The sequence below is a fragment of the Amblyomma mixtum genome, chromosome 5, assembly GCF_055824585.1.
Source record: "Amblyomma mixtum isolate Tamu chromosome 5, ASM5582458v1, whole genome shotgun sequence".
Lineage (NCBI taxonomy): Eukaryota > Metazoa > Arthropoda > Arachnida > Ixodida > Ixodidae > Amblyomma > Amblyomma mixtum.
This window is the reverse complement of record NC_143016.1, coordinates 88,175,846-88,199,820: the sequence shown is the minus strand read 5'-3', so window position 1 is coordinate 88,199,820 and position 23,975 is coordinate 88,175,846. Positions and strand designations below refer to the sequence as shown.

General features: G+C 44.2%; 1 protein-coding gene across 9 annotated transcripts in view; it reads right to left on the bottom strand.

Moving 5' to 3' along the window:
• The window catches only part of Rbcn-3A (rabconnectin-3 alpha), a 96,078-nt gene that overhangs the window by 37,441 nt on the left and 34,662 nt on the right, over positions 1 to 23,975 (bottom strand). For 8 of the 9 annotated variants that reach the window (XM_089545457.1, XM_089545456.1, XM_089545465.1 and 5 more), the window contains 14 exons: positions 21,443 to 21,692; positions 20,554 to 20,788; positions 19,261 to 19,447; positions 18,354 to 18,707; positions 17,281 to 17,433; positions 15,529 to 15,673; positions 11,556 to 11,612; positions 10,859 to 11,133; positions 8,489 to 8,586; positions 8,201 to 8,366; positions 6,447 to 6,801; positions 4,135 to 4,561; positions 2,251 to 2,468; positions 176 to 255 (listed from right to left, as the gene is read on the bottom strand). In XM_089545457.1, coding sequence (XP_089401583.1) covers positions 176 to 255; positions 2,251 to 2,468; positions 4,135 to 4,561; positions 6,447 to 6,801; positions 8,201 to 8,366; positions 8,489 to 8,586; positions 10,859 to 11,133; positions 11,556 to 11,612; positions 15,529 to 15,673; positions 17,281 to 17,433; positions 18,354 to 18,707; positions 19,261 to 19,447; positions 20,554 to 20,788; positions 21,443 to 21,692 — 3,000 coding nt within the window. The remainder of the gene's footprint in view (positions 1 to 175; positions 256 to 2,250; positions 2,469 to 4,134; positions 4,562 to 6,446; positions 6,802 to 8,200; positions 8,367 to 8,488; positions 8,587 to 10,858; positions 11,134 to 11,555; positions 11,613 to 15,528; positions 15,674 to 17,280; positions 17,434 to 18,353; positions 18,708 to 19,260; positions 19,448 to 20,553; positions 20,789 to 21,442; positions 21,693 to 23,975) is intronic. The other variant, XM_089545458.1, reaches the window with a different exon arrangement.

The following is a 23,975-nucleotide window of genomic DNA, read 5'->3' as shown; positions in this document are numbered from 1 at the left end:
CCACACTAATGCATCAGCAGCATCTGAAAAGCTCCTGGGCAAGCTCAGAGTGTGCTGGAGCCAATCAGCGAAAGAAAGCAAGTAAACTAAGTTATTAAAATCATATAACAATACGCTGCAAACAAGGAGGCCAAGAAAGTTGCTGCTGCTCCTACTGTGTACCAGGGTAGCTCACCTTGAGGCATGCCATGAATTTCAACTGCTGCGCCATGATGTCCAGGGTCTCTATCCTATTTTGAACTTGGGCTTCTTCTGCTGAAAGAGAGTAAAAGCAAATCAAGAAAAGTTATGCTACATTATTGCCAAGAGCATCGGCCGTAAATTGCTTGTTAATTTCTGAAGTTATGCTACAATATCAGACTACCAAAGCACCTTCTACCAGCTCCAATGAGCAGTACTATAGCTGAAACTCTGCTTTTGATATTTTTGGCTTGATGATGCGAATTTGTTGCTTTTGGCCACCTCACAAATCAGTACGAACCTCTGACAACCACATTAGAGAATGACTACATTTTTCACTAGGGGTGTGCGAATATTCGAAATTTCGAATATGAATACAAACATATTTCCTTTTCGGCTCATATTAAATTAGAGAAATGGATATTCAAGAATTTCCGAATGTTCCAGAATGTCAGTATATTCTGTAGCAACTGAATAAAGCGCAGACCTTCAGAAAACCGACCCTGGCAAAACCAAAATATCTAGACACATTATTAGAAGATTGAGTTTTAAGTGCCAGGAAAACGGTGTGAAGACGCTCTCTTCGCTCTTCTCTGCAGCGTTTATCGCGAGGAGCGCTTCGACCTTGTGTTGAATTCCACAAGTGGGCTTTCCCACATGTCCACGTGAAAAGGACATGATGGCCAATCACTAGCTTCGAATGATCACAATGTGAAAGCTTGCAGTTTCTTGCTTTATCCTTCCGCACTTTTTTTCATACCTAACACCTGAACCTATGGCGCTCGACCCCTCGCATTCAAAGTTCTTCTAACGCGAGTTCCGCCATCTCGTTCAGGTGAACTGTGTTATGTGGAAAAGCCCACTTGCAGGATTTCAAATAGGGCTGCCGAAGGAAACGAGTAGGGGGGAGCCAACTGAAGCGTCACAGATGGGTCAAGCAGTATTGTGAAAATCCATCCTTATGCACGGTACATTGTAGCCCATGTACCTAGGACATGCATGTAATGGCAGGTACAACAACGATCAGAGGGCTAAAAAATAGCTTGGCTAGGTAGTTTGTTTCTGAGCTGCCCTGCTAGCCCGCTGCTATCAGTCGCGCATTCACCAGCCATCAAAGCAAAGCTATACGCTGCTTTTGGGCACAGGCTGGCATGCCATCTGGTCTTTTTTTTTTGTTTTAGAAGCAGCCTCACCCTTTCCAACGCCAATGTGCGTTCACCACGTTTAACGTTTACTATCGTGTTGAAACTGGATGCTCATCATGGGCTGTTCGGTGTTTGTAGATGGCACCACCTCGTTCAGTGGATTTTCGGCAGTTTCTAATTTTCCAGGGGAAGGAGGGGGCTTCAAAACTCGACCTTCGGATAACTTGGTCATTTCTTACAGACTCTTGAAGTCCCGATTAATCGCGTTTTACTGCCCAGCACATTATTTTAGCTGCCAGTTATGTCACTTCAAGGAGTTCATTTGCTCATTCATACAGGTTGTGTACTGCTATGCTAACAAATCAAGCAGTAAATACATTTCTTGGCATGCCATTCTTGTTTTACGGTGCTGAGTTGGCCTAGTTTCGTTTCATTTGAGTTGCAAAGTCCACCCACTGTTTTGAAAAAATAAAGGCAACGGCATTTGCCGACATATCTTTTCTAGAAACTTTTCATACGGAGCAGATATTCAACATTTAATCCGATATTAGAAGGTGTTTTTTACCCCATATTCGTACCCAATTTGTACTCGAAAATTACAATGTTCACACACCCCTTTTTCCACTCCATCAGAACGCCCGTCCACCTCTTTCAACATGTGCTGTTTAAAATGCAGTTGCACTATAAGAAATGCTACACAAGTCAGTAAGCAGTAGAGTAATTATTTTTCATGTATCTGTAATTTCCAGAGACGACAGCAAAAAACTGCACACAAAAAACTGCACCCCCAAAAGAACAGCTATTGTAGTCAGTTTGGTAGCTAAGAGCTTCCCAAAAGTAGCAAATCTTTAAGTGATGCTTCTGCAGGCAGGTGACAAGGCATACAGTGCGCTACGCTTGTACTGCAGTTGCACTTTGCACTTGCCTTCGTCTTGCTGCTTTGAGTCACCACCCTTGGCATCCTCCTTGTCGATGGACAGCCCAGGCTGACTCCAGTCAAAGGAATCTGCCTTGTTGGAAGCAGCGGTGGTCAGTGGCTGACTCCAGTCAAAGTCTTCCGCTTTCTGCTTGGGCGGGCCCGTGCTAAGGGGCTGGCTCCAGTCGAAGTCCTCTGCCTTTTCTGGAGCCTTTGTTAGTGGTTGGCTGGACAGACAAGACGTTTAAACAAATATGGCAACTTGCAGCATGAAAATATGCACCACGTACAAGGCACGGCTATGGCATGAGGAAAGACGTGAGGTGACAAAATTAGAATAAAGATTAGATGCGCAGACATCAGTTAAACAATGCTTTTACCTTTATTCTAATGCATGATTTTGTGAAATGCATGCCCCATAAAGGTGGCCAAAAAGAAAGGCACAATTATGTCAATAACATAATGCCTCTATAGCCACATATAATGCAAATGCCGCCGTGGGTTTTATATTTTTGGGAAGAAAAGATTGCTAGTTAGGATCAATTTATGAACTGTTCAGAACGTGTAAATTAATAAAGATTTTGGCTTAACTTTTAAAACAGGAGCCAAAACATCGCTAGTTTTTGTAGCAATCAAGCTTGTTGTACATTAATAGGTACAATGAGAACCAGAGAGGCGCAGCTTATTTTAATCTGCCCAAGTGTAGTCTCATCATGACACACACAACCAGGTTTATTTGTAATGCAAAAAAAATTAATAAAAATGCGCTTATAATGTACACCAGTGTCAGGAACTTGGAAATCGTGTTTTTCCCTTCATCTCTTCCACATACTCAAATCAGATGTTGTGCAACAGAAGAGAAAAAAAGAGAATCCACAGCACATTTTGAACAGCAACAGAGCGTCAAGCTGATGTTAGTCAAATTTCCTAACATATTTAGGAGACATTTAAATAAGTATTTATGAATACTATAGTTAAGGCCCCAAACGTCCTACGGCAGAAAATTGAGAACAAAGAACCAGAGAAATTCCAAGAGAGACATCAATAATGCTTCATAAGGCACCTTGAAGAAGTTTTTCAACGTAGGTAAAGCAACTTTTGCCATCAAGCTTAAAAGCTGCTAGGAGAAGCCAGCTTTCTATTGACCTCGTGGCAAAGCATGCAGTGCGTAGGTGCACAGGAGAAGCCCGCAGTGGACATGGAAAGAAGGTGGTGCAGTTGTTGAGAAAGTGCAGCCACTGAAAAAGTTTAGTGGAATAGGAAAAGCACAGAAAGGTTAACAGGTGCAGGACTAAGCAGCTCGAAGAAGCAAGTAGCGGCTGCTGCTGGGTGGGAAGCTGCCTGGAGGTTTGGCATCGCTCAATTGTGGTGCCTGCATCTGAAAGGCTGCCTCTGAAACATGTCGACATAACTGCTTCCACATTTTAGCATGTTGTCTGTGCATTTTTTAGGGGGCCTTCGGCTATGGCTAGCCTGAAGAGCTTGAGACTGCATTATAATCGTTATAAAATTTATAACGATAAAAGTTGTAAAATTTCTTTAAAATTCTCTCAAACTCACTTTTGCATTATATTTGGGATGTCCAAAGCAACAACAGCATTAAAAAAATATAATATGGCTTCCAACACATAATTCCAAGAGAAATGGTTAAATCTGCAAATTTTCAGGGAATTGCAGGCAACTAGATGCCTTAACTATAGTTAACTACAAGTTTCGGATGGGACCAGATTAACGTAATTCCCTCAGCGGAACAGTTTCATAGAGCCCGAACTCACTCAGCAAGCAACACAAATCACTCACTTTGCAAATTACTTTGTGCAACAATAAAAGCTACAGATATTCAAATCAGCAGTTCAAACGGCTGCACTACCCTGAAAGGTGCAAGGTTCTCACCTCCAGTCAAACTCGTCTGCCTTCTGAGGCAGGGGCCCATTGCTGACAATTCCCAGAGGAGCAGCCGCATCTGCGCTGTCTCGCCTTTTGGCAGGAGAGCCTTCTTCAGCAGTGATGCTTCCGTTGTCGTCGAGGATGCAGTTCGGCAGTCGTGACAGCACCTCCAGAGCAAGGGGAGGGCAGCCCGCCCGGAAGTGTGCGTGGCTCGTCGTGAAGAAGAGCCGCCGCTCCAAAGGTGTGATGGTGTCGCTGCTTGTCGTGCCCCCTGGTGTCAGCGTCTTGGACACCGCATTGCCTCCCTTGAAGCCAGACAGCAGCACTGCTCGGCCGTGCTTGCGGCGCACACTCAAGGACTTGGCCAGGTGGCGCCGCACCACCAGAGGGTGTGTGCGCAGGTACAGGTAAAAGTTGAACACTCCGGGGTCCGCTGCACCAAGAACAAACAAGGCATACAGGTCTCCATTTGAAGTGGAAGAAACAATTCACTCAGCTGATGGATTTGAAGGTCTTTGAAGGTGAGGACAGAGATTCAGAGCTTGAGGGCTGGAATAATAACTTTAATATACGACTGGGAAGCAAACTGTGCAGCCTGGATACTTTTGGCAAAGACTGGTTTGGTTTGGTTTCTGGTTTACGGGGTTTAACGTCCCAAAGCGACTCAGGCTATGAGGGATGCCGTAGTGAAGGGCTCCGAAAAGTTCGACCACCTGGGGTTCTTCAATATGCACTGACATCGCACAGTACACAGGCCTCTAGAATTTCGCCTCCATCAAAATTCGACCGTCGCGGCCAGGATCGAACCTGCGTTTTTCAGGTCAGTAACGAATAGTGGTGCTTGTTTCAAAGAGCTGCTTCTGCATCAGCTGTCTGCAGCTCGACTTAAGGGTTAAGCATGCTAAAAAGAAAACAACTGTAACACAATAACTGTTTTTTTTATCACTCAAGTTTATACTAGATGGCCTGAGCATAACATATCAGATTCCCATCGGGCTGATCTGCGCAATGTGTTTTTACATGATGCACACACATTACTGCTTGCCTGGAAAAATTTTTGGTGTTAGTTTGTGTAACCATGGCATCTCTGTACTTTCTATGCACACGAAAATCATACCTGTATCACAAGCATGGAGATCGACACACCATGCAGTATACAAAGCAATGCTGAAACTATCGAAAACAGATGCTTTTTAAAACCTGCTTCCTGTTCAGAAGGTTGAAGGTACTTGCAAGGTGTTTTCTCATCAAAACTGTTACAAAAACAACACTTAAACTGATTAGGACACTGTCATAAGGCTATACAGCAACCAGCAGTAGCTCTGAGGCTATGTATGCTGACACCACATGTGGAAGCTGTAAACCACAGCTGGCAGCGGCGCTTGGTCAGGTTTGCAGGGACACACTGCTGGCACATGTTTGCTATGCTGTTTTAAGGAACTATAGACACCAAATAGACACCAATGCATTAGACATTAATGTACATGAATCACTGCGTGATATTTCTCTACAAACTACTAATTAATTTATAGCTGACTTTCTTCTTGACGCTGTTTCAGGTTTGATTTCTTTAATAACTGGATGATGGCTGTGACGTGTAGTTGCCCTTTACATCACGGCAATATGTTTGTTCTCATTCCAGCTCTTGAAGCAGGCTGGTTTAAAGTTGTAGTGAATTAAATCTGCGTATCAGCGTTTATATTGCCTTTCTTTTTCGAGCTTCACATGAACTACACGTTGGGTTGATGAAACTGAAATAAACAACATGAGAGAAGAAATTCAATTGCAAATTATTTAGCGGCTGTAGGAGAATACCATGCTGTGATCCACGTCTTCTAATGCCCAACGCATCACTTGAAAAAAAGAAAACACGGGATAGAATTAAGTGCCATGGCCCCTCAAGGCCCACTACTGCCCTAATTAGGATGTGGATGCAATCATGGGTAGATGCCTCAGCATGCAAGCCATTGTGTTATACAGAGTGTAGTGCTGGCAGAAGCTAGTTGCTGCCCAAGCTCTTTATCACTCCACACTATTCAATGGTTGGTTGGTTGGTTTATGGGGTTTAATGCCCAAAGCGACTAAGGCTATGAGAGACGCCGTAGTGGAGGGCTCCGGAAATTTCTACCACCTGGCGATCTTTAACGTGCACTGACATCGCACAGTACACGGGCCTCTAGAATTTCTCCTCCAAAGAAATTCAACCGCCGCGGCCGGGATCGAACCCGCGTCTTTCGGGTCAGCAGCTGAGCATCATAACCACTGAGCCACCGCGGCGGCGACACTATTCAATGCAGTGTTTCGCATAGGTCCTTTACCTGTGTCGTCCACCACGGAGGGGCCCTTGTCGGCAGTGGGGCTGCGCTCAGCTGCCCCGTTGGTCTGCTGCTGCTGGTCCTCCTGGTGTATCCTGTGGTGCTCCTGGCCCACACGTGTCTGCAGCAGCGTCGTGAGCGAGTCCTCGTAGCGCTGCAGCAACCACAGGGCCATGGACCGCAGGAAGGGGTCTGGGTGGGCCAGCTCCAGAGACGCCGTCGCCGCCCCCTCGGGCAGGCCCAACACCTCAGCATCGAGGAGCCGCTGCAGGTGCTCGGGGGTCGAGTCCAGGTCACCCTCGTACAGCCGGACCACCACCATGGCCAGCTGGAGGTCCTCCAGTTTGTTCAGGCACACCTGCATCAGTGGCAGACAAGGTCAGCGCAAGCCTGCCACAATGCCAGTGTGAGACAAAGGAGATTGCCAGTCTGCAAATATTAAGGGGGGACCCTGGTCTTGAAAAAAAAGATTTTTATTAATGAAGTCACAGTTACAAAATTTTCAGACCACATGTATTTTTGTGTGCTGATTCTAGATATGTCATTTAATTTCGTGTAAAACAATTCCTTGAGCACTTGTGCAATTTTTATGCAAGTATTCTGGGAAAAGTTTTGCAGAAAATTTGCTGCAGGAAACTCGCTGAAATGCATGCCATTGGGTTCTCTTGACACCAAGGAATGCAATAAGGGTAAAATTATCATCCTGGCTATCATAGAACTTGAGTTAGAGTTTTGAAGTTGTCGCTTCAGAAATGAGAAGAAAAGTGTGTAATCCTGTTTCTGAAGTGGCAGCTTCAGTACCCTATAACTCAAGTTCTATGATAGCCAGGATGATAATTTTACCCTTACATTGCATTCTTTGGTGTCTAGAGAACCCAATGGCATGCATTTCAGCAAGTTTCCTGCAGCAAATTTTCTTCAAGACTTTTCCCCAAAATACTTGCATAAAAATTGCACAAGTGCTCAAGGAATTGTTTTACACGAAATTAAATGATATATCTAAAATCAGCACACAAAAATACATGTGGCCTGAAAATTCCATTACGATATCTAGATTAATAAAATTTTCTTTTCAAGACCAGGGTCCCCCCTTAAGACAACTGGCACATAATTTTGGAGGTCAAATTTTCATTGCTATCTCATGCTTCAGAATGCCAACAGTTCCACAAAGACACTACAACATGGTCTGGCAAAAGCTGTAGTGACCTGCATGATTTTCACAAGAAGGATCGTACATGAAGCATGCATGATACAAGTAGTGTCGCCAAAACAGAAAAAGGCACATGAAGCATGCATGATACAAGTAGTGTCGCCAAAACAGAAAAAGGCACATGAAGCATGCATGATACACGTAGTGTCACCAAAACAGAAAAAGGCACATGAAGCATGCATGATACAAGTAGTGTCGCCAAAAAAGAAAAAGGCACATGAAGCATGCATGATACAAGTAGTGTCGCCAAAACAGAAAAAGGCACATGAAGCATGCATGATACAAGTAGTGTCGCCAAAACAGAAAAAGGCACATGAAGCATGCATGATACAAGTAGTGTCGCCAAAACAGAAAAAGGCACACCACTGGACTACATCACAGGACACTATGCAACACTTAGGACCAAATCTCACAAAAGGGTTCAACCACTGGCAGCTTTCCAGGTGTTACTTTGACTACCTTGGACCCTGGCTTTTCAAATAATGTTCACATGCATTCAGATATTCATCAAATTTTTTGAAAAAGAAAGAGAAAAGGCAAAGGTTACCTGCACGGCATCCTTCACAGAACCGGCCAGAAGAAAGAATGCTGCAGCGTGCTCAAACTGCTGTTTCCCGAGGAGCACATAGGCATTCTTGAGTGCCGCTTTTCTCCAGCGGTCTTGGGAGAAGTCGTTTTGGAAGAAGTCTGTCATTCGCTTGTCATTCACGGTCCTTCATTTGAGGGAAGGGCAAAAAATCGGCGATAAGCTTCAAATGCAAGGACGACGCTGCTTGCCTTTACTATCGTGCGACAGGATCAGCAGTAAACCGTGAGAACTGAATCAGCCACGTACCTGTAGAGCCCAGCCAAAATTGTTTTCTTTTTCAGTGCCATGTAGTAAAGCGCAGCATCCAAGGGGTTGTTATTTGCTTGAAAGGAGCTCTTGGCCAGCTGAAACAGAAAGCAGATTAATTTATTCATTCGAAAGCCCCCGAAGGCCCTTATTACGAAGGCATTACATGGGTTGGAGTGCACAGCCCTTGACTGCTGATTATATATCTCATTAATGTAAAACAAAATCAAAGCACACTCATAATAATTAGTGAAGTACAAGTAATTAACAAAATGCACTTCAAACAATAAACATTGCAGAGAAAACATGAAGCAGATAACATAGCAACACAATAAAAAACAAAGAGCAAATGACAATGCCAGAAAAAGCACTCAAAAGTACAAGTGGGCAAAAAATGTATAGGTGGTGTCATGTGAGCAAAGTTTTTGAAACTTAGTTGACTCAAATTCTGTGGGAGTGTATGATGGTAAGGCATTCTATTCCTTATTGTGTGCGGTAAGAAAGAACATCCATAATGAGATGACTGGCAGTTAACATTTGATTTTATTTGTATCGTCATGACATGGAAAGATAACTGGTCGTGATTGAAAGAATTGATTATGAAAAGAAGGATGGTGTTAAAGTTTATGAAATAGTGCAAAATTTTACACTGACGTGCTAAGTTGCCTAACTCTGCTTTATTCTTCAATGAGGTAATACTGATGTAACATGAATAATCCAAAAAGATGAATTCCACTGCAAGGTTTTCCAAGGCTTCAATGATACTAATGTTGTAAGCTTAATCGGGATTCAAATAGCAACGCTCAAGTTTAGAACAGATTAATGTGATATACGAAGGGTTTTGCAAAAGGTATTTAGAAATTTTTTAAATACTAAGGCAATGCTTAATGCTAGTCTCTCCCATTTACAATAGTGCTGCTGTTCAAATGAAACCCCAGAGACCTCCCCTAGGTCGGTGGCACCGGTTTTGCTGCCCACTAGTATGCCTGGCCACCCATGTCTAGGCCCAGCGCCCACCCACCACTCGATTAGGCCATGGGTGGACAAGAGGGCATCTAACTTGACAATGCACAGTGCAGAATTGTCATGGCTGGCAGACTTGCCTCCCTACTGGCAGAAATTGCGTGATGTCATCGCTGTCATACCGGCTGCGGTGCATGCAGGAAAGCGTTTGAATGTGGCCACGTTATCGCTTACACCACTGCCACACTTCTGCCGGCTTTGTGGGCAAGAGCAAACTATTTTTTTGCTTCCTTCCTGCTTCTATCTTGGCATTCAGATGCTTGTGCCCTCGTGAGAATGAGTAAGCATAAAAGAGAGTGATTATGCAGCTCGTGCTTAGTGCACACTTCTCCAAAAAACAGAACTATGCCACAAGGTGCAGAGTGTGGGCGGCTCTATGGGTTGACACCGAAGCTTTCGTTTCTTTCATCCACTTTATTCCTGACCCCTATGGTTTAGGTGAGTTTTCAGATTCCAACAGCAAGAACAGTGTTGGATTAAAGCAGTCACCATGACAATGACGCGGGAGCTCACATGTGTGGAGCAAGCTTTGCTTTTTCCATGTCGCTGCCTTTCTATGGACAACGGCTCTGTGCCGAGAGCCATCCATGATGTTCAGGATGTTTTGCGCATGCAGAACTATCGTGGCCGACAACTGCGGGAGCCAGAAAGTCTCAGAAATCTTAAAGGAGCGCATTGCCACTGCCAGCAAATAAAGTCACAAGCAGGAGTCTAATGTACAATTTTTTCATGTGCCAAGATAGAAATGAACCTGGGTAGCGCTCTTCTTGCATAATTTTCCCATTATTAAGGTATAGATTTCGGGACCAAATTCCAGACCAAACTTAAGCCGACTCTCTACCTCTTCCCCAACCCCACCCACCCCCTCTTCCTGTAGACAAATGTTCACCTCTCAAGAATTTCTGGAGAGAACCTTGTGCAACCACATTAGCTTTTTAGGATGACAAAGAGACCTATAAGTAGTCAACAAAAGAACGCTCAGTTCGGTGAAGCAATGGAAAGGTTCAATACAGTCTCTGAATAGAAACAGCGTCACCCCAAGTTTTAGCTTTCACTATATTATCTTAGTTTCTCCGAAACAGTACAAGTTAGGCATAAAACAAGTCTGGCAGCATAATGTCAACATTATTTTTCTCTGCAAGAGAACAGTGCCAGGCTCACTTTGCAAGAATGTTCAAAAGGCATGGTGAATGCTAGAAAACAGCTGGTGAAAGGACGTGGTGCTAGTGCCGTCCTCTTCCAACATATTTCCTAATTGTTCTCACCGTGCTTTCCAGCCATTCGCTTCCTTGCTGCGCAAGCACTGCACAAAAGCACGACAAAGTGTGTCACAGCAGCAGCACGCACCTTCTCAACAATGCGCCGCAGAAGCTGGTTGGAGCGGACCCACCAGCCGATGCCCAGCTCCCTGAGCTCAGCCCACCGGAGGCTGGGCTTCTGCAGGGTGGGGATCAGCTGCACCAGCTCCTCTTGGGTCTCTGAGTGGAAGGCCCAGACCAGGTTGTGTGGTCCAAGGCCCTGGCGCTGAAGCTGTGCTCGCTGTGCCAATGGCAGGCACCGCACCAGGTACGTGTGGTGACGCACCGCCAGGAAGTAGCGAAGTCCACAGTCATCCAGAGAGTCTGCAAGCATAAACGGAGACGGTTGCAGCCATCAAACATCCTGCCCTCATAGCAGGAGCAACAGTAGCAGCTGCCTTTATCATATACCTACTAGTGCAGCCTCACGCATCAGCAGCAACCAGCTCCACAGTCATTAAAGAGGACATCAGATGGGTGTGTGCATGAGCGTGTGTTTCTCTTAGCACCTGAGTCGTCTCCTCAATGGGATAGTAAACAAAAAATTTGCCGCCGATATTTCTGGCCCAAATGATAGCTGTGGTATTGGCAGTGACCAAAGCAGGTTCTGTTTCAAAACAGAAATGAGTCCAAAGCAATTAATTTAATGAATATTTCTCAGACCACTGCCCAGGTAGCTCCGACAGTACGGGATCACTCTCAATTACTCTTACAGGAAAAAAATTACAGGAAAAAAATAAACTCACCTGGAGTAGCCTGAATAGACATTTCATAGTTCTGTCTGACATTGTCCTTCGGTGCACCTGCAAAGAGGACACACAAGGGTAATGTTATCTCGGACGTCTCAAGGATCAAAAAACAAAATTTCTGCTCCTAGCATCATATATGCCTGAAATGTATACAGCGTACTCATACATTAACTCTGCAGGATGAAGGAGTAGCTGTAATAATTTTACTGAGCACAATTTAGCTTAACTTACACATGATCAGAACCTTAGCAATTAAACATGGGAAAAAGCAATGTCAAATTGTTAAAACATTCAGCATGAATGTACAAGAATAAGAGGGCACACTTGATGAATTCAGCTTTTAGTGAATTCAGAACGAATGTGTAGAGCATACAATCAGAAGAACAGGGCAGAACATCACATCAAACTCTGCAGTTTGGTATGTGGGGTTAACATTCCAAAAGACGCATCGGCTATGAGGGTTGCCACGGTGAAGGGCCCCGGATTAATGTAGACTGTGTAGAATGTGCGCTGAGATCACATAGCGCATGGTTGTTTTTGAATTTCGCCTCCATCGAACTGTGGCTACCATGGCTGGGATGTGATAACATAGCCTTGGGATCAGCATACACTAGGTTCATCTTTGTTCGCCAAGAAGAAATGTGGTTTTGTGACCCAAGGGTTGCATGCTCGCCTCGCAATCTGGAAGCCCTGGGCTCAATAGGGGATACTCAAAATTCCGCAAGTGCACTTTCCCACATAACAATGTTGGCCAAAACAAGATGGCTGACCACGCGTTTCCAGCTGAAGAAAAGCAAGGACTAGTTTTTTGTTTGATTCTGCCAAAATACATTCTTATATTCTATCCACACCCTTCCTGTAGCCCCCCCAGTTTTCTTTTATAGACAAATCGGCCATCTTGTCTTTTGCAACATAGTTATGTCGGAAAGCGCACTAGCGGAATTTCGAATACTATATCCCCTATTCCCTGTATCTTCAGAAGAAATTTTCTTTTTCTTTGCCTGGTCAGGAGGGTTTTGTGAAATAAGTTTTTTCTAGACATTCTGTTTAATTGCCATGAGCAATATAATGCTTTTGCATTAAAGGAAAGGAGTTTGCACTTCCAGAGATTCTCACATCTTTGCTATTTAAGAGCATATTTGTTATATCAATCATAACCAAAAAAATGTTGCGATGAAATCATTCAGGGCCTAAAAGACAGCAAAGACCTATAAAATCTGAAAAAAATTTGATATTTCATTTGCTTGCGGTTAGCTGCTGTGCACACATTGCACAGAATATTTTCAGCACCAATGCTCCCAGGCCATCCTTAGTACATAGTGGCATTAATCTTAATGCAGTAAATTAAGAGGCAATGTAAATGTGTCGTACAATATTTGTAGAGGCAGGTGATAAGCACTGTTATCAAACAAAAACTTTGTCTAATGCACAAGAATCTGTTAGCTGCTAAGAACATCTATTCTCACATGAAATTCCAGCACAGCTACTATACTGGAGACAGGGGATACCACAACGCAACTATAACATTTTCGAGACAGTGTGGCCTGGCGTTCTTTGTAGACCTTATCATTTGTTTCCTGCAACAGATCATTCAACAACTCCTGTGCTGTCTACAGTCTAGAAGCATAAGGTGGCCTTAAAAGAAAATTTCTGCACTTGGATTTATGTAAACAGGAACTCTTAACCATGTGGTGAAAGTGAACACATATTCAAGAGTGTTGCTTGAGCGTACAGCAAAAAAAAAAAAAAGGCACAGGTCGTGGAGCAAAGTATACAAGTATCCAAGCAGTGCGAAGTTCATAACCCAAATAAGGATTGAGGTATCAGTACTCATACACAAGGGACTCTACCCACAGCGCTGTGTACCAACTGGCACCCAAATTTAAAAACGTCTCAAATAAAACAGACCACCTACATGCATATTGCATTTATCTTTGCAATTGATATGCTAGCATCAACCTGGCAAATGTCTCACACCAACAGCAGCTTTCATCAAAAATTACAGTCTATTCTACATTCTGGCAGTGAAATGAAAACAAAACCAGAATGTATCCAAAGCGTGAGTGTCCAGATTGACAGGCCAACAAGTGCGCTACAAGACTGCATCACATGCAAGGCTTTTGAAGGATGCAAAACACCCCGTGGCTGAACTTATCCCTGATATGTTTTTTTAACAGTCACCACAGACTGATATGGTGTGTTTCAATGCCAAGCAACATTGGCTAGGCCAGGATGTGTTCCGCCCTCAGTGATGACCACCAGTAACTGCAAAGGTGAGCATGTTTTGGGTATGTGTACATATGAAAAATATTTCAGGTACACTCTGAACACTGCCTATATGGGAGTAAAAAGAGAGTAACCTGTCCTCAGAGGCAAGGTATAAACCAAGTTCCAGAGATGACTTCAATTATACTACTAAATAGGTACAGTCCAACCCACTTATAACAATACCGGTTATAACAATATATCGGGTATAATAATGGTCAGCCGCGGCATCGTCAGCTTTTGCATGTGTTCTATGGTATTTTCGGCATAACCCAGTTATAACAATTATTGGTTGTAACAATGGCATTTCCATGGCACTTCAGTATTGTTATAAGTGGATTTGACTGTATATGGAGTGCTTACTCTTGGCAAAGGAGGTATGTTCCCACTGCAAAGCATAGTAACTTGATGGAGTTAGCAATGACAGGAGACTTCTAAACGCGGCTCCGGAGGTCTTGACGTTAGCAGGCAGGAGAGGCTGAAACCTCAGTTATAATCCTTGTAACTGCTACAGCTTCACATGTTTTGAAGAGGGAATGTGCGGCAGCCAGCAACCGCAAGTATTAGTACTTATTTTTAGTTATGGAAATCTATTCTAGAGCTTGGGCAGCATCCACCTGCCCCTAATAGTGTGTGTACTAGAAGATAGTTTATTCACTTTTTACTCTTTTCGTGATTAGAGTGCATAAAGGTTTGCAGTCTCTCTAAGCATTTCTACCAGTGAAGTTAACAGTGTATTTATGCTCTACAAGGACAGCAAGCTCTGCCCTGGTTTTATTCAATGTAAATGTGCTGCAAGAGAGAGTTCATTTTGAAGATTGTGAATGTACACTTTAGGTAAAAAATGGGACGATGAAGCTACCAACCAAAATTACCTTTTCAGGTATTAACCTGCAATACTGTTCAACACAAACTGGAAGGCTGATGCCTGCTTTTCAACACAGCTCATAAACCCTTTGAGGGTCGAATTATTTTGAAGAAAACTTTTCCAGGTGGTCAAATTACTTTATTGCGGATCTTGAATCTACAAAATGTATATAATCGAGAATAAATAGTAAAAAAAAATTAGAAACAGTACTTTGGTGACAGCATCACTCACAACTGGAAAATGTTCAATAGAATAGAATAGCAACGGTGATAAGCAAGCTATGAGCAGCACCAATAAAGATAGAAATCAACTTTCGCCGCCTCTGCAAAACAGTGCCCACAAAGAGAAAACACGTTTCGCGCGACTCCGTTGCGATCCCGCGGCGGAATCGAAACCGCGTAGGCGCGTTGCCACAGAGGGCGAGAATACCTCGCGAGCAACGGTGATAAGCAAGCTAAGAGCAGCGCCAATAAAGATAGAAATCAACTTCAGCAGCCCCTGCAAGATAGTGCTGACAAAACTCAAATTTCGCGCGACTCCGCTGCGATCACACGGCGAAACCAAAACTACAAAAGGGGTGTTGCCACAGCCTGTGCCGCCGCGCTAAAGCTAGACATAAGTTCTGCTTATCTCCGTAAGAAGGCAGCACAAAATTCAAACACTTCTTGTAAGTCCTAAGAGGTGGCAGCACCCCCCAGTGAGCACGCATTGTTCTTTTGGTGCAAAATGGAAGATCGAAACCGTACCCGTACGGCAAAGACCTTGCGGGACAGAAAACCGCCGCCGTACATATACGGCAAAAACCTTCAAAGGGTTAAAGCAAAGACACAGACTTACTGTGCACAATTTCGCTGTCAAGACGATCGGCCAGAGTGCCATGAAAGGAGGCAATCGTATCGGCCAGTGCCAAAAGGTGCATCTGATCCACGCTGGACAGACCGGGCAGGTGACAGTGGGTCAGCAGCTGGGTCAGCAACCGGGCCTGCAGTACCATCCACCGAGCCATGTTACACCACTCAGCAGAAGCGAAAGCCTAAGAGCCCTATGGTAGAGCACCAAAGCCCACATCAGATGTCAGCAAACACGAGAGTGGAAATAGTGATGTGACATTCGCCACATATAGATTGCCGGCATTTTGACAGTTGCTTGCCCTATTCATTCTTAAAAGCATTGCTCCCACCATCAGTGGTTTACAAGAAATTTTTAAAAATGCATTTTATTTTGCTGAAGTCAAAATCACCCCATCATGATGGTCCAAATATGTCACAGATGATGTTTTCCTATGTAACTTCCACTAAGTTGCATATTTATGATTATGTCTACTCAGTTTAATCCTAATACCTTGTTTTGAGCCTCGCTGCTTCACATCTCAATCTGTTATTTCTGTTTGTACATTTATGTGCTTTCAATATTTTTTTTTTGCACATGGCTTTGTCCTGGGGTGGTATTCTCCCGGTGTCGCCTTTTGCGACATGTCGCATTCGCTCTTCGCTGATTGGCTTGAGCCGCGGTGACGGCGGCGTGACGACACGGACCCGCCTTCCTGCTACGTCATCGTGACGTCGCCTAAATTTACTACGCTTAGTCAAACAACGGAATGCGCTGAAGCGATTCGCGCGGGCGACGGGCTACCGTTAGCGTATGAACGCAATCGGCAGTTGCGGCTTTTGCGCCCTTGACGTGAAAACATGGCGACGTCCTTTCAAGCGAGAGCCGCCCGCCTCAGCCAATTCAGCAGTCCTTGCGATTCTGGTCGGCATGTTTACCGGCAAATATTGGTGTTGTTACTTTTCGCTATGACTTACCTTGCTTCGACGATAAAGTTTAAGCTGCAATTCAGCCTAGTTTTTTAGATACGCTCTCGATTCTGGAGCGCGCAAGCCTAATGGGACCTCCAGCTACACTGCTACCGTCTGCAATTGCCCGAAACGCAGCCGAAACCTAGCACAACCGTCCGGAACGAAAAAAAAATAGATTTGGAGCTTTTTCGCGGTGTTTTATAGACTTAAATGAAGTAAAGCGAGTTTATATTAAATTTTCATATGTTTTTTTGGACATTAGACGTCATGTGATGGCAAATATTCTTGCTATAAAAGATACGAAACTACTGCTGCTAGTGAATCAGCAATGGTAAATTGTCGCTTCTCGGAGTGAATGAATGCACCGCAGACGAAAGTGCCGGCGGCTTTTTCCGTTTCTTCGAGCATCTGTAAGCACTTTTTTAGGCCCCGCCCATATGCGACATGTCGCAAAAGGCGACACCGGCAGAATACCACCCCTGATGCAGTCATGCTGTACTGCCCAGTCACGCACACAAGCATCAGTGCTAAAGCGGGCTATTTATTGTGTACACTAGCCCAGAAATAAACTATTCCTATTATTATTATTATTATTATTATTATTATTACTCTTGTGCATATGATGTCAGCAACTGTTGCTCCAGAAGGTCATCGCATCAGTAAAAAAAAAAACAATCATTATGTGTCATTTTTTTTTTACGACGACTTATTTTTGCACCGGCTCAGGGGCACCTGAATTTTTGCGCAGTTTATTTTTTATCTTGCGAAACACAGCAACAAGGTCACAAACCTGGCGCATCCCAAAGTGGTTGGGGTTTTTGTCAGCAGCTGATTTGTGCCGGTCTCGTGTCTTCTTGGCCTTGGGTTGAATATCCTCCTGGAGAAAATCTTCCAGAGATTCATCCTTTTTAGGTGCGTGCTCAAATAAGGCACTGTAGTCCGCCTGTGAATTTAAACCACAGAAGAGAAGACAGTGAGACCAAATAACAAAAAAATGTAACACTATGAAGGTGACAATGTCTGCAGCTTTATGGCAGCATATGCGAATCATTGTAATCAGATAACAGTTCATTTAAAACTTTTTTGGTTTGACTTAACAGTAAATGAACGTAAAATTCTTGCCATTGATATGAGTCTTACAAAGCTGCTTACTATTGTAAAATAAACCAATAAGACAACACTACAGAAATACAAGGCATAAATTAAGCTGCTTAGTTTTAAGTTTCAGCCCTTGCATTCATCTGTTAGGTGCAAAACTGCTTTCTTTAATTCTGTGAAAATCTCTGTTCCACTTCTTTGTTACTTTTTAGTACAAATTTAACTGAAACTAACTTAAGGCAGCCAAATTAAAATAATTTCATGCATATCAGATACCCAGGAGTAAAGCCCCTCCCCAGCAAGACTGTTCCAGAACTCTACTTTAACAGAGAGCAAAAAAAGAAAAAAAACATTACAGTGCTTTGCTTCACCACCCAGTTTGGTGAGGACTTGATTTGATGAGGTTTAACGTCCCAAAGCGATTCAGGCTATGAGGGATGCTGTAGTGGAGGATAATTTTGACCACCTGGGGTTTCTTAACGTTCACTGACATAAGCACATGGGCCTCAAAAATTTTGCCTCCACCAAAATGCGACCACCGTGGCCACGACCGAACCTGCATCTGTCGGGTCACTTCAACGCCCAGTCTTTTCCATTTTTTGACAAAATGAAGATGCACTGAAGTTCAGCTCTGTGCGTGACCAGATTCAAGCTTCAACTTTGAGATTCAACTCTGAGGTTAAACAAGATTCAACTCGGATTCAACCTTTCACACTTTCCCACCATATGGAAAGCACAGGGAAAGCAGTCATGCACCCTACTTGCCTCATCCTCCTTGGCGCCCGGCTGCCCCGCCTCTGCCTTGGCAGCATTGGGCGAGGCCTCCTTGCGCATGCCTGCCATGCCCTGGGCAGTCTGCTTGTCGGCTGCCAGCAGGGCGTACAGGGGCAGCGGAGGGATGGACTGGATCTCCACGTAGTCCAGCTGCAGCTCTTCCGGGACGACATTGCCGCCCTCCTTGGGGCTGTGCGTGGCCGACCCAGCTGCAGGGGCTGCCAGTGACAGCGTGCGTGAGCGGGACCACCCTCGAACCCCTTCGTCAGACTTCTCCTCCTCGGGGGCCTCCTCAGCGGCCGCGTCTGCTGCTGCAGTGCCACCAGCCACCACACCTCCGGGTGCCTGGGTGCCAGAGTCGAAGACGAGACCACCATAAAGATTCTGCAGACATGGCCTGCACTAGCCATGTCTGCACTGGCTTAGCTGCCAGGTGACAGGCAGCACCGGCTCTGCACTCACGCATTCAGAATGACAGACTACAATACACACTCTGTGGACAAAACCTTGTTTAGAACAAAGAACAGAAAATGCAGTACATGTTGCACATGAAACTCCACAATTTCTGGCACTATAATTAGGCTGTGACCTACAAGCAACAAAAAGAGATAGCACAGTAAGGCTTGTTGTTACAAAGCAAGTGGTGCAGGATCAATGTGAATTACATTTCAGAAATGTGCACATTAAAAATCAAAAGCTCTTTCTCTTTAACTTAGCAAATGCTCGCACAGTTACCAGAAAGTGAGCTAAGGCCAAACAAAAAGAAGAAAAGTAGCAGAGAGACAGGAAATCAAATCTGTTGAGCATGACTCGTGCGATTTCATCACCTCCCTAAAGTACAGTAATTGTATCAAGACTGGCACACTATGCCAAGGCTAAATGTGAACTAGCTAATCACCTGGCCAGTCTTGGAGACACAGCGTACAAGGTGGCTGAGGATGGCCTTGACTCTCCGAATCTTCCCAAAGCCCAGAAGCTCCATGAGCTGCTTCGGATGGTATTGAGGAAGCATCGGCCAGGCCAGGCGGCAGGTCTCAAACAGGCCCAGGTCTGGCATCGGACCCACGACCGTTGTCTCAGACTCCCTAGCAGAACACAGAAGTCAATTTGAACAGGCAACGCTTACTAAGGCAGAAAAATGAAATGTTTGCATGTCACCAATGCTCGTGAAAACCCATGCTTTGAGTCTTTTTCCGTAACCCTCTCAGTGCACCAAAAGTGCAGATACGAAGTTTTCATTGCTCAGTGCTTTCAAAAATTCTAGGGGTGCTCTATCTGCCCCAAAATACAGCCTAACACCAGCTCTAGTCACATGCATAGCGGGATAATACTTCCAACAAATACTGCGCATCTGTTGTTAAGGGGTGAGGATATGAAACTTCAATGGTGGATGTGACGATGGAATAGTAACAGAAACAGTGGAAGTGCGAATTTTAATAGTAAAGCACATTATGAAGCTTACAATTTGCTTTTGCTGGCACCTCAACCCTGTGTTTGTGAACCACACAACTTCCTCGACAGCTTTTTTTTCTTCTTCACACCTGGAAGCATGAAAACTATTTTACCAATAAAATTGCTCATTTTTTGTCATCAAAGTGAAATGGCATTGAAAAAAAGCCAATAATACCAGTTATTGGGAATGAGCTGGTTGAGAGAGTACGAAAACAGACTGTATGGGCACGAGAACAACCGCTTGTGCTTAGAAAGGCAACGCTTTTCACACGATGTAGCACTTGTACGCAGATGTAGCACTTGTATGCATCTGCGTTGTACGACTAATTCAGAAGCTAGTTCATGTGTGCAAACGCTCCACCACAACACACATACGATGCATTCCCGTGCAGAGTGCTTAGTGCTAACACATGCACAGAATTCTTGTTTATGTTCCTAGATACAGCAACTAAAACTTTGAACAGTGCTGCTTCTAGTCGACTGAACAAAGTGGAATCCAATGACGAACTATGACGTCCAACTTCAGCCATGTGAAATAAGTAAGGCAGAATTTGTAGAATAAACTGTCCACTATGAGTGCCATGGCGCACACCAGTCAGACTTTTGCATCTACAGCCGCCATGTTCTAGCTGAATGCAGACACTTGCCACCCAATTCGTACGCACACCTCAACTCTAACTTTTAACCAAGTGGCCCTCGAGGAGACTTCACAGCAAAGTTTGAAAATAAGCCTCCTCACTTGGCAGCTGTGGTGCCCCGGGAGGCAGTGGAGACAGCCGATTCGCCACGCTGCTTCTTCTTGTCCATTGCCTGGGAGGATGACGACGAGGCGTTGCGTGCCAGCCCAAGGGGGGCACCTGGCCCCAGCCGCAACTGGGACATCTCCTGCACTCGGCTCAGAAGCTCCTCTTCGGGCAGCATGCGCACCTTGCAGATGTCTTCGTCTTCCGCTGCTGCAACATTGTTCTTCAGCCCTGGAATGCATGGCACACGAGAGCCATCAAGTCAGGGTTTCGTTTATTGCTCGCGCAAATGTGGCAAAGATAAGGAAAAACGATAAATCTAAGGGCAAAGAATATTGCCTAAATTTATCTACATGCAGGATATGAGTAAAAGTGGATGTGACCACATTTACAGTACCTGATATTTTTCAGAGCAGCAACATTGTATATCATTCAAGCATCAGCTAAGTTCAGCGTTATCGTACAACATAAAGGCTCAAGCTCCAAACATTTAACACCAACAGCTTATACTCATCTCTACAAAGAGACAAAGGTTGAGAAAACAATTCTTTGTTCTAAGATGTTTTCAACAGCACATAGCTACTGATAACGACACAGGGTTGCAAATTTCTTGCCAAATTTCTATTTTGTCCACTACCTTAAACTGCACATGGTAAAGGGATGCAGGAAGTAAGCCGGCATTCAAGACAGAAGTTGCATGAACTGCCCGCTTACCTTAGGCAGATGAAAACTTGCAATGCGCTTATAATGTGCCATTCTGCTTATTCTCTCTGTACAATAAACTCCTGATAAATGGAATGCTATTCCCTGGTTTTCCGAGTCTCCATTTCAACGGTCGAATCCCATCTGGCTCATCAGTGACTACAGTTGAGAGCCTATGCTCACCCTTTGGTGCTCCTTTCTGGGGCCTCCACTGAGAGTAGATGTGCATCTCGCTGTCCATGCCCACCACCAGGATGCCATCCCGCACCCATGACACCTGCATGGGCAGTGGGGGCAGGCCATCTGCTGCCTCCAGGCGTGTGCAGCGAATCTGAAGCCAGCGGACCGCTTCGGCTGCCCCTGTCGACACCACTGGAGCAGCCAGCGATGACACTTGCTTCAGCAGGGGCCGGGGTGTGCTAGAGCCAAGGGACTTTGTGGAGGGGGTGGAGAGAAGACAGTTGACGGTAAATATGCTGTTTGGAGGATAAGTTTACATTCATAATACTAGTATTTTGCCACATCTATGTCGAACCAAAGTTCCACGATACAACAGTAGTGGCTTGAAAACAAAATTGATAATGTGAAAATACCAGTACACTAGACTGAATGCTAATAAGGGTCCCTCAACTGTCCAAAGTCATGTTCTCACATGCAAAAGGTAGACTACGCTGTCAGAAACAGTCAACCAGGCTGCGAAGTCCCATGTTGTAACGCTAAACGGAGTGCAAAAGTAAGGTCCCCATCTTTTATTAACGCTCCTCTACAGCGCCATGGCAACAATACAGCAGCCATTCTTGAAGGGCAGGGTCATCAACCACATTAAGCCGTGCTGTCTCTGTTGCCACCACTAAAGGGACCCTGGGGACAAAATGAAGTTACCCTGCAATAGGTCAGTGCATTCTAACCCTTTGCGGTACGGCGTCTACGGTGGTGCACACGACTTTTCACAATTTTTTCTAAGTGTCAAGTGTTGTTTTCACAAAGTCAGTGATTCCAGCTACATTTAAAATGTTTGATAGACACAATGGCAAGGCCAATTCTCGCCTAGAAAACAAACACATCTGCAAGTCAACAAATAAATACGGTCGGCACCAACTTCTACAACACGCCTAGGAAGTGCTGTCTGGTGCTGCAACTTATTTCCTCTCTAACACCGGCAAATGTGTTAGGAAAAAACACTGTAGCTTATTTTGTTGTGGAAACAGCTTCGGATGATAAAGAAAATAACTGAATGGGCATAAATGTGTTTTTTTTGGTTTGGTTTGGTTTGGTTTATGGGGTTTAACGTCCCAAAGCGACTAAGGCTATGAGGGACGCCGTAGTGGAGGGCTCCGGAAATTTCGACCACCTGGGGTTCTTTAACGTGCACTGACATCGCACAGTACACGGGCCTCTAGAATTTCTCCTCCAAAGAAATTCCAGCCGCCGCGGCCGGGATCGAACCCGCGTCTTTCGGGTCAGCAGCCGAGCACCATAACCGCTGAGCCACCGCGGCGGCTGTGTTTTTTTTAAACTATGGCTGCAATTCCATGAGCATGGAAGTGTGCGCCGCGCATGAATTCATAACATTTTCGAGCCATTCTCGTCATTTTTGTGAACTAGGAAGTTCTAAACACATATGCACAAATTTTCTGATTTTTTTTTTAGAGTAGCACATAATGCATGTCTAAAAGAGCTAGGTAATAACAAAGACACTTTCACAGAAAAACAGCTTTTACAAGCCAAAAAAGGACAAAGAATAAAATGCATGCACTGCCATCACCCGCCGACTTCTCACGTAAACTGAGATGCGTTGACACTTTTTTTGGGGGGCATAGATCCCAGAGGTTAAGCTTTACCACCATTCACTTTAAACGGTGACCACAGAGTCCTTTTCAGTGAAGACATCATGAGTTTGAAGCGAGCAGTAGGAAAATTTTTCAGATTTCACAGCAATAAATCAGTGTTCTGCTTGCACATACCCAGAAAGAGCCATTAAATAAAATTTTACCAAAAAAGAAAATTCGATGCAGTTGTCCTCAGTTTTGAATATGAATATACATGGTTTAAATGAAATATGCTTTCGCAGCATAATTCATTATGCCCGTAAGGCCTATCTGATGGGAGAGAATGTGTAGTGCTAAAAGTCATAAATTTTACCTTTACCTTCACTTTACTTATGAAGGTAACTTTACTTTACCTTCAGGATGTTTTGTGGGAGCAAACATTACGTAGATGAAGAATGAAGACAGTGGACATGCGCCCATCTTGCTTCAAACTCACCCATCTTTCTATATTACATTAAATTTTACGTCATAGTAAACTAATCACATATGTACCATTCTTTGGCTTACAAAATTGCATTTAGTGATAAAAGCCTTAATGCCATTTGATTTTCCATGAAATGCTCTTTATTTCTGAGTTCAGTTTTACAGTCTTGGATTTTCAAACTGAAGTGCGTTAAACTGAATCTGTTTCATACTGAATGTGTTTCAAGTTTAATTTGTTTCAAACTTAACGTGTTTCAAGCTTAACGTGTTTCAAACTGAACGTGTTTCAAACTGAACGTATTTCAAGCCCAATATGTTTCAAACTGAGTGTGCTTCAAACTGAAAGCATTTAAAACTGAGTGTGTTTCAAACTGAATGTGTTTTTATCTGAATTGTTTCCATCAGAAAACTGCCGATTAAGGCGTACCAACTGAAGTCTGCAACCTGGACACAGTATATTCTTT